At 37.7% G+C, this 10,511-nt stretch overlaps 1 protein-coding gene across 11 annotated transcripts in view; it reads right to left on the bottom strand.

Moving 5' to 3' along the window:
- DOCK11 (dedicator of cytokinesis 11) overlaps positions 1 to 10,511 on the bottom strand; it is a 193,211-nt gene that overhangs the window by 61,401 nt on the left and 121,299 nt on the right. For 9 of the 11 annotated variants that reach the window (XR_002824626.1, XR_002824627.1, XM_023734487.1 and 6 more), the window contains 5 exons: positions 9,094 to 9,177; positions 8,184 to 8,295; positions 7,633 to 7,671; positions 5,812 to 5,990; positions 471 to 587 (listed from right to left, as the gene is read on the bottom strand). Coding sequence is in view for 9 of the 11 variants with exons in the window: in XM_023734487.1 (XP_023590255.1) it covers positions 471 to 587; positions 5,812 to 5,990; positions 7,633 to 7,671; positions 8,184 to 8,295; positions 9,094 to 9,177 (531 nt within the window). In the remaining 2 variants the exon portion in view is untranslated. The remainder of the gene's footprint in view (positions 1 to 470; positions 588 to 5,811; positions 5,991 to 7,632; positions 7,672 to 8,183; positions 8,296 to 9,093; positions 9,178 to 10,511) is intronic. The other 2 variants (XM_023734483.1, XM_004379806.2) reach the window with 1 other exon arrangement.

Here is a 10,511-nt window from a genome sequence, read left to right as displayed (position 1 = left end):
TCACAACACATCAACAATATCCTTACTCTATTTTGTGTTCCCTATCATCAGCTTCCTACTCCCCTTCTGCCTTCTGGGCCTTGTCACTGGACTCCTGGGTACAAGGGATTCTTGATGTTCTCTAGGACCTTGCTACTGAAAGTGTGGTCCTAGGACCAGAAGCAACCAAAAGTTTGTTATAAATGCAGACTCTCAAGTCCCGCACCCCCACTGCCCAGACCTACCGAACTACAATCTGCATTTGAACAAATTGCAATTCTACTTCACAGCTGGTGAATTAGATTCAGGTGATTCACATGCGCATTCAAGTTTGAGAAGCACTGCTTAGGGAAAACAGTGCAAATATAAAAATGGAGTAAAACCCTCAACTATTAAGGTTGAGACCATATAGCACATGACCACAATTCCAAATACATTCAATAACACAGGATAAACTAGCAACATTCCAACAGAAACACGTCATTACTTACAGAACTAGGCATGGCTGCACAAGAATACAAAGTATCTTGACCTGCTAATCGCTGTATATTTTCCAAAAGCAGTCCAACAAACGGGAGGTACAATTGTGCTATTTTGGCTTGTTGGTTCTGAAAAATAATTATCAAAAGTTATAATAGCTATATGATTTGTATATGTTACAACAAACAAGGTTGGCTCCACACATCAGTTTATAAATTAAAAGCTGGATAACATCCATATCAAATTAGTGAAGCATGAGTCTATTTATGCTTAGAGCCTCAAAATTAATTACCATAAAACTTTGTTGGAATTTGGATTTATATATGATACAGAGTCAAATCATATCCCTCAAACTTAACTACATAAATAAAACGTGTTTATTTTTAAATAGAAGTTGACCTATAAGGCAAATAATATTGGTCCTGTTCTTTAATTCCAGTGAAGGTTAAGCTTCATGAGAGCAAGGAATGTGCCTGTCTTGTTCACTGTTGTATCCTCAGTGCCTGGCACACAGCAGATGGCCAACATACATTAGCTGAATGAATGAATAAATGAAAGTGACAAGACAGTGAATAAATGTATTCAAGAAACATTTTTTGCTTGGATTAAAGCTGCAGTTAAAATAATGTGATTTTGGCACCCTAATTATAAGACTTGGGAGACTGATATATTTGTAAATGTGTAAATAAAACTGGCCTCTGGTGGTCTCAATGTGGTACCCCTTATACAAATTTATTTGTTGTTTTCCTTAGCTATGGAGCCCTGGTGGCACAGTGGTTAAGAGCTCGGCTACTAACCGAAAGGTTGGCAGTTTGAATCCACCAGATGCTCCCTGGAAACCCTGTGGGGCAGTTCTGCTCTGTCCTATTGGCTCGCAATAAGTAGGAATCGACTCAACGGCAATGGGTTTGTTTTTGGGTTCCTCAGCTATAGACATCCGTCTAAGTACATAAGTACACACACTCAAATCAGAGAAAACAGTGGTCATGATGGCACAGGAGATGCCCTCCATATTTTAGGACTTTAGGAGGTTTGCCTGGAGAGTTAGATAAGGCCTCTAGGGCACAATGATCAATCTATAGAATATAGAAAATTAATAGTGTCTCATTTTAATTTGCATTTATTATTGTTGAGGTTGAACAATTTTCATGTTATTTGGCCATTTGTATTTCTTCTTTTGTGAATTTCAGGAACCCTTCTTAAGTGACTTAATTCTAACATATGACCCCATCAATAAAAGTCTTTATCACCAGACAATTCTGATTCAATAGGTCTAGGCTGGGGCCTGGTAATCTCCCCTAGATGATGCTGATGTACCCATAGGTTTGAGGACCACTATTTGCAAGGCAGGAATGGACCTTACATGCAACCTTGATAAATGGTTGGTGTTTTTAGCTTCTCCTTAAACTCTGCCACCCTTTTGGAGAGTTCTTTTCTAAAGGCCCTTGTAAAGTGTACCTGCTAAGTACAGCTATGCCCTTTGGAGCCAGAAATAAGTCTGCTCACACTTTTACACGGCAACCCTTAAAATATTTGGAGATGGTTATCATGAATCATCTTGATTCACACTTCACACGGCTAAGTAGCCCCCATTACTTACCTTCATTCCTCACATGACATTGGTGTCAAGATTTTTCATTAGCTTGATCACCCTTTTTTGGCAGTTCTCTAAATTTTCAGTGTCCCACTTAAGATCTGAGAGGCAGTATAAGACCAGTGGGAAACCTTAGAGGCGTAGTGGTTAAGTGTTATGGCTGCTAAACAAAGGGTCAGCAGTTTGAATCCACCAGGGGCTCCTTGGAAACTCTATGGGGCAGCTTTACTCTGTCCTATAGGGTTGCTATAAGTCGGAATCGACTCGATGGCAATGAGTTTGGTTAACAGGTTGTAAGACAGGTAGTCAAGAGCATAGGTTTTAGAATTAGCCAGGTATGAATCCCAGTTTTTCCATTCCTAGCTACTTGATTCTGAGCAAATCACTTAACCACAGTTTTCTCTTTGGTAAAATGGAGATAAGAAATAATCATATTAATGCAGGTAAGGTATTTAACTCAGCATCCTCAACAAATTTTAGCTGCTATTATTAATATTATGGCTTCTAGATGGGAGTCCATTTTAGTTCTGATAGTAAGTGATCTCTAATGAAGGAGATGTACTACAACTCTCTCAGATGAATAGGAACACAGGAAAGCACATAGTTATTGCAAAACAGAGTCAAAAGTTTTGCCTGCACAAAATACAGAAAACAACCTAATGTTTATGAATAGAAGACTGGTTATATAAATAAAGTAAGGTATATACATATGATGGTATTCTACGTAGCTATTTTAAAAACCGTGGTAGATCTAATCTTCAAGATACGTTATGAAGTGAAAAACGACATAATGGTTTCTACTACATATTTATTACAAATAGGGTTGTACGTGCATAAAACAGAAGTATACGAAAAAAACTGGTAACAGTAGCTGTTTCGGGAGAGATTAATTGGGGGATGACGTAAAGAATGAGAGATTGATTTCGTTTGTTCTATTTTTATTTTTTTTATTGTACTTTAGATGAAGGTTTACCAAACAAACAATTTTCTCATTAAATAATTAATACCATATTATTTTGTGACACTGGTTGCCAACACCACGACACGTCAACACTCTCCCCTCTTGACCTTGGGTTCCCTATTACCAGCTTTCCTGTCCCCTCCTGCCTTCTAGTCCTTATCCCTGGGCTGTTGTGCCCCATTAGTCTCATTTTGTTTTATGGGGCTGGCTAATCTTTGGCTGAAGGGTGAACCTCGGGAGTGACTTCATTACTGAGCTAAAAGGGTGTCCGGGGGCCATACTCTCTGGGCTTCTCCAGTTTCTATCAGGCCAGTAAGTCTGGTCTATTTTTGTGAGTTAAAATTTTGCTCTACATTTTTGTCCAGCTCCATATAGGACCCTCTGTTGTGATCCCTATCAGAGCAGTCAGTGGTGGTAGCCAGGCACCATCTAGTTGTGCTGGACTCAGTCTGGTGGAGGCTGTGATAGTTGTGGTCTGTTAGTCCTTTGGACTAATCTCTCCCTTGTGTCTTTAGTTTTCTCCATTCTCCCTTGCTCCAGACAGGCTGAGATGATTGGAGTATCTTAGATGGCTGCTCACAGGCTTCTAAGACCCCAGGCGGTACTCACCAAGGTAGAACATAGAACATTTTCTTCATAAACTGTGTTATGCCAATTAAGCTAGATGCTCCCCGAGACCATGGTCCCCACAGCCCTCAGCCAGTAATTCGGTCCCTCAAGGAGTCTGGATGTGTCTATGGAGCTTCCATGACTTTGCCTTGTACAAGTTGTGCTGGGTTCCCCAGTACTGTGTACTGTCTTACCCTTCACCGAAGTTACCACTTATCTATTGTCTGGTTAGTGTTCTTCCCTTAGAGGAGAGGTTTTGGAGTGGCAATCTGGGTGGAAGGGGGGTGACTAGGAGTCTAGTCTCAAAGCAGTCTTTCCACGCTTTTTCTTCTCTTTTTTACTTGATTGTATACTTATTTGGGGTCACTTTGGGGGCCGGATGGAAATTAGGGCATTTTCATTAATTGGGAACACGTTTTACACAAATGTATTTGGCAAATGACCTCTTACACAGGCCACTTGTGAACTCTTTGCACCAAAGAAAGAAAGAAGACATTTTACTTCCTCATCCAACATACTAGAATTGAAACTTTGGTTAACCAGGTTTATGAAGCAAACAAAGTTCTTTTGGAAAAAACCCCTATACTTATTTTCCGCCTGAACAAAGGGGAAAGGGCTTTAGAAGTCACCGAAAGGGTAATAATGAAGCTTGGCATTTCAGTCTTTCCCATCATCTAAAACCTTAAACATGCTCTCAGAACTTAAAAAGTAAATAATGTCCAAATTTGTGATATAAAATATTTAACATTCCACCTTTAAGTAAGACACTGGTGAAATCCCATTTTTCCTTCACTTCCCTCTGAAGGGGGAAAATTAAGAAAAATATACCATCCTGCTTCAGGGAGGGAAAGTTCACTTTGTACTTTTCCTGTGAATCCTTTGAAATAACAGCTGAAGACATTTTCTTCCACATTGCATAAAACCCTCTCCCTCCTACCAGGCATAAGCAGCAGTTAATTTAACCAGAACCCAGGAGTAACTGGCATTTTTAAAGGCCTGGCCAAGCTCGGTTGGACTGTATGACTTTTAAGATATCTATTAATGTGGATGTATTATACTGGTTAACTTGTGTTAAGTCTATTATCAGCATCCACAGAAAAGTAAATGACACATAATAGGGCAAACTTTTCTAAGTGGAATATATTATTATAAGTTATAATGTGACAAAAATAATATTAAGCGCAATAAGCAAAAAAAATTACATCTTAAAGCTAAGGAGTTTAAATCTACTTTAGAATAGAATCATACGAAGAAAGCTAGTAAGATTTGTAAGTAAAAAAATCTTTGTAATTAAAGAAATATGATTGCATGTAGCCAGAAAACATTTTCTATTTATAAAAGACATACAGGAATACAGTATACAGAGAATAAAATCAACCTCCAAGTCAGCTTTCCAAAGTGATAACAGTGATAAAGGACATCATGATTTTATTTATATTTAAATATAAACATGAAAGCACAAACAGTTAATTTTGAAACAATATGTTTTGACCTTGATCCATTTGATGCCAGGTTAAGTTAGGTTATTCCAAATTCATAGTTTGAAGTTGACTTTTTTCAAGTCTGTAAAACTTAATATCAATAGGATCTAAATGTATGTAAAAGGTGCAGCAAACAACAACTACAGCTGTGGCCTTCACACACAACCCATGTGTAATCGACATAAGGTTGTAGTCACACCACAGCTATTGATAGTACCACCACCAGCATTAACTTTTTTTCAGTTAGAAGAGAAACTTCCTATTATATATTTTATATAAGACATACTTAACATATATTAACCATTTAATAATCAACAATTTTATATTTACTTAGGGACGGATTAAAAAGAGGACACTTCTATGATAGGGTAATAATATTCAGTCACCCCAAATTAAGGTGTATGTTTGAGAGAGTACACATGGTTGGAACCCTATGATTTTTTTCTAAAAAATCACAGTTATGTAATAAATCACTAAGCAGTCATGTTGTTCTTTAAAAAAAATGATTTTAAAAACCAGTGTTTTCCTTCAACAGTTAACTGAACAGTATTTTTAAAGCCTAATGATGAGTAACTGAAACAAATTTTAGTTGTAAAAATAAGGTTTTACCAGTGCTCATGTTATATTCCATACTTAAAAGTTCACCTTTAAGGAGAAATGTTAGTACAAATTTAATACTATACTGATGGTTGCATGGACATTCTTACCTTGTGCTGGTATCTAGTGTCAAATGCATGTTTTATCAAAAGATTCTTTATGACAGAGATAGCTGTGTATCTGATCTCATAATTGTCTTGAAGAGCAATGGAGGTTTCCCTCAGAAGCAGACCAACCAAGAAGTGATGCTTGCAATACTCATCTGATAAACTGTATTCAAGATTTGAATCTGCAGTATAATGAAATTTAAAACCCATTTGTAAAAAATATTTCAAAATTACTTAAAAATTAAAATGCTCTATTTATTCTTTAATAATAATACATGAACATGCTAGCAAGGCTTATAATTTTATTATTAATGAATCTGAACAACTCTTGTGTCATAGAGAATGAGCATGCAAATTTCTCCAAGATAGGTACGCTCTCATAATTAGGGTTAGACTAGGGTTAGGTGGTAGCCTTAAGATCATTTCAGTCAATAAGACAGTCCCTAGATTCTTTTTAACTCTTAAAAGTCTTAGCATAGAACCTAGAATGAAAGAATTCTATATTTGGTAATGGCTCAAGAGATTTAGTTACAACTATGAATTTGAATAATTCTATACAACGATTTACTTATCTGTTTATACTTAAGTGGGAAAAGGAAGAGAAACTAGACAACTGAATCATTCTAACATTACTATTGACTATTTTAGCAAAAGTTACACATTGGCCTGAATATATATTAATGGGATACAAGAACAGGAAAACCAGCCTCATCTCACTCCATTTCATCACCACGCAAACACAAATATTTTATTTCATAAAATCACCACTTCAAACTATGTCTTCCACTCCCCTTTAGATTCTCATTCCATTTTAAATCCTAGCTGCTAATATCCTGGTTGGGACTTGCCTTATAAGTATCTATTACTCAGACGGGATTGAGATCAAGTTTAGTAATTTCCGTAATAGAATTTCTACTATTTTTATTTTCTCTGTCCTAATAATTTAATTTGGTTAGGCCATAAAGCTGAAGGATATGTTTTTTTTATTTCTTTTTTGGCCTCTTCAGCACATAATATAATGCTATGTATTCAGTATGGGCTTAATAAACACTCCTTGAGTACTCAGATTTAATAATCCTAAACTCTGGTGATCTGCCCACATCTCTTCTTTTCCCTGACTTACTCTTAGCTATCAGTGAACACTGGGGAAATATGTGAGCTATACATGCTCGGCATCGAATAAGGGGGGTTGGTTGAATAGGTGTGTTTGGGCTTTTAAGTATCTTGTCTCCATTTTCACAGGCTGTGATTCCACTACTCAGGAGATGCTTCTCTAGAGACCAAGGCAGGAAGTTTTCTTCTGACCGCTGGTCATGCTCTTTGTGAGTCCCAATCACTTTTTATGCACAAGGACTAACACAAGTGGCCTTACGTGGGTAGATTTTGCAAATGGTTAATTTTTTTATTTCAGTGATTTCAATAAATCCAATCAGGTGGTTTCTGGTATCATCCACACTTTCAAACTGTGGCCAAATAATCATTAAACAGGGTGAGAGAGAAGGCAGGTAAGCCTGAGAGAGATGACACACTTAAAGAGCAGATACCCTCTGACCCCAATCCCTCGCCCTCATGCTGGCTTGCAGCAGAAACTTGTTTTCTGAGGGTGGAAGTTTTAAAGTTGATTCTGCTACCAACACTCAAGGCTTATTTTACAAGTAAACAAACACACTGCTGCCTAGGTTTTCTGAGTACATTCATTAAAGCCTCGTTTTGGCTATGAAGGATTTGAAAAGCAAACAAAACCCCCATCCAGGTTAGCCATTCATCAAACCAATTGTTTTTAAAGAAAGCAAACTACTTTAGAGTGAACCGAGTTAAACCTACCTACTGAAGTCAAACGGTCCACCGCAAATGAAAAAAAATCTAATTAATATATGAAAAGAAAAGACAAATAAAAAACATAGTAACATAAGAATAGTGCTACACAACAAAGCATTCAATAAAACTAGCAACGGAGATAATTGAAGGCATTTGATAAATTTAATACATACATGTTACTATTTTACTCTGCCTTTATATTTCTCTTTTGTTGCTCCTTTCAGCAGAAATGTATTATTTTCTTTAACTTAGTCTCATATAAGATTCTACGCACTACTAGAGAGAGCAATTTTACTAGTACCTGACATCTCAGTTTAAGCAACAATCTATGGAAGAGACCTGTGAGCGCTTCATACTACTAGTACTACCACTGCTGCTATGAAGGAAATGGCAGAAATGCAGAATACCATTAATGAACCTATCTTCAGAGAGTAAAAATTCTGAGGTGACCTTCAAGTTGACAGATTTAACTAGAAAACACTCTGCTAAACTAGCGCTAGCTACAAAGTGAAAGAAAAAAAAAACCATTCCAAACGATGGAACATGTAAATACCTACCTTGAACTCGCTGAAGTTTAGGTTTTGCAAATGCCATTGGCAAGTTTAGAGGAATGTAATGTTCATGATTGCAAATGGTTTGCAGAAATTCAAACTTGTATTCAGCCAGGACCTAAACAGAAAGAAATTATGCATTAACTCATACTTAATAGGTATTTATTATTTTAAGAATTTAAAAGAGAGCATTAATTTTCACAACAGAAGTGTTTAATATCCTCAGCATAGCTTGAGCTGTGATCGGTGCAGCAGAGTTAACATAGCAGGCGCGAGATGGCTATCCTTACAAAGGCCTGCTTGCAAGGTTGGCCCTTGGCTGGCATTTGGGAAACTGGATTTTGAAACAGTCCCTATGTGATAAGGTGTGCTTTCTGTGCCAGCCTGCTTAGACTATTTGTACAATGTGATTTATGGTGAACACCTGCTCTCCTGAGAGTCTCGACTTTTGATGGGCAAGGGGTGCCTACATGGGCAGCCCCTAATAAAAACTCTGAGTCTCAAATGGGCTTCCTTGAGGAAAAACACTGCACGTGCGTGCGTGCTCGCATTTTTCCTGCTGCAGGGAAGGTGTGCTCTATGTGATCCCTCACAGAAGGGAAAGATGCTTAGAAAGCTTGCACACAGATTCCTACAGACTCGGCTTGATGTCTTTTTCCTTTATTGATCTGGCTGGGCATCCCTACTGTGCTGATGTAATGAATCTTAGCCATGAGTATGACTGTATTGTGAGTACTTCCAGTGAGTTATCAAACATGTGGGTGGCTTCGGGGACCCACAAAACACTATCCAATATTCCCTGCTATCTAGTAAAAACAGCAGTTCTAAATCTTCCAGGGGAGAACAAATGCTACACTTGGTCTCCCATTCTAGTGTCTCACATCCAATCCATGTCAACTAGGTTTTCGTAACTCACCTTAGGATCTTTGGGGCTGAATCCAGATATATAATCATTTATCAAATTGAAAACAAATCCTCTATCCATTAGTGTCAAACACCGCTAGAGAAACCAAATAAAAATGAACTCTTAGTTGGATAATTCTAAAAGTCTGTCAAGCATGAGTTTTTAAAACTTGTTCCACACTAAGCGGATGATCATTCCCATTCTGCAGATAATAGAATAACAGCTTTCAAGGTTTCAGGTGGCCTTAAAGAGATAAAAGGCAAGGGACTTATCACTGAAATTGGGGTGCAACTGTACAATTTTCAAAAGATTAAGCGTGTGCGCATGCACACACACACTGCCTTGTTCATTCTGGTCACCTCTCAAAGCCCAAAGTGAAGTGTAGTATTGTCAGGTATTAAAAGTGAGGTCTGTATATGTAAACAATACACAACAAAAGGGAATTTTCTTTATTGTGCCCCAAGAAATCCTGGCCTATTAAAACATTCTTCCTCTGTAACAGTCTTAGTAATTGGTCATCTTTGCCTGCTGACATTCTCCTAGTTAAGGCTCTCACTACTTTACAACTGAACAACTGCAGTTAGCTTCCTAACTGGTCTTCATGCCTCTAATCGCTTCATTCATCTAACTGCTTCTTTTGCCCAGAAACTTTCAATAGCTCCCTACTGCCTCTAATTTCAAACTCCTTCACTTGGCATTCAAGGACACTTACAATCTTGAACCAACCTAACTTTCCAGCTTATTTCCTAAACACAACTCATCTACTTATTCCTCTCAAGATGCCCTGTGTATTCCCACCTCTGGGTCTTTACTCATGCCTGGTCTAGCAATTCTATCACTACTTCGATCTAATCCTGCCCATTCTTTTTGTTTGTTTGCATTATTTTTGTTGTTGAAAACATACTCAGCAAAAACATACACTAACAACTTCTACGCATACGGTTCAGTGGCACTAATTCCACTCTTCAAGTTGTGCACCCATTCTCACCCTCCTTTTCTGAGTCAATCCTCCCCCATTAACATAAACTCTCTACCCCCTAAGCTTCCTATCTAACTTCTGGAATTGCTGTTGTCAGTTTGATCCTACACAGATAGTTCTTTAAAACAGCACAATGGTCAAGGCAGGCATTCTTTACTAATTAACCTAAACTACCATTTGGTTTGAAGACGACTTCAGGGCATATTTTTTGGTTTAAGGTTAAAAGTTTAAAGATCATCTCAGGGCAACAGTTTCAGGGATTCATCTAGCCTCAATGACTCCAGAAAGTCTGTAATCTTGCCCATTCTTCAAGGTTCTGCTGAAGTTCCACTTTCCTTAACCACTTTGGTCTATAGGTCCCTCTCAACACTTTATTCTACACTAGCTTGTAATTTAATGATCATTTTTGCATGTTCTTACCTAGACAGGATGATAGGAAGTTTATATATAT

This window comes from Trichechus manatus, unplaced genomic scaffold (assembly GCF_000243295.1).
Source record: "Trichechus manatus latirostris isolate Lorelei unplaced genomic scaffold, TriManLat1.0 scaffold00068, whole genome shotgun sequence".
Classification (NCBI taxonomy): domain Eukaryota; kingdom Metazoa; phylum Chordata; class Mammalia; order Sirenia; family Trichechidae; genus Trichechus; species Trichechus manatus.
Note: the sequence above shows the minus strand (reverse complement) of the source record. Positions and strands in the feature narration are given on the sequence as shown.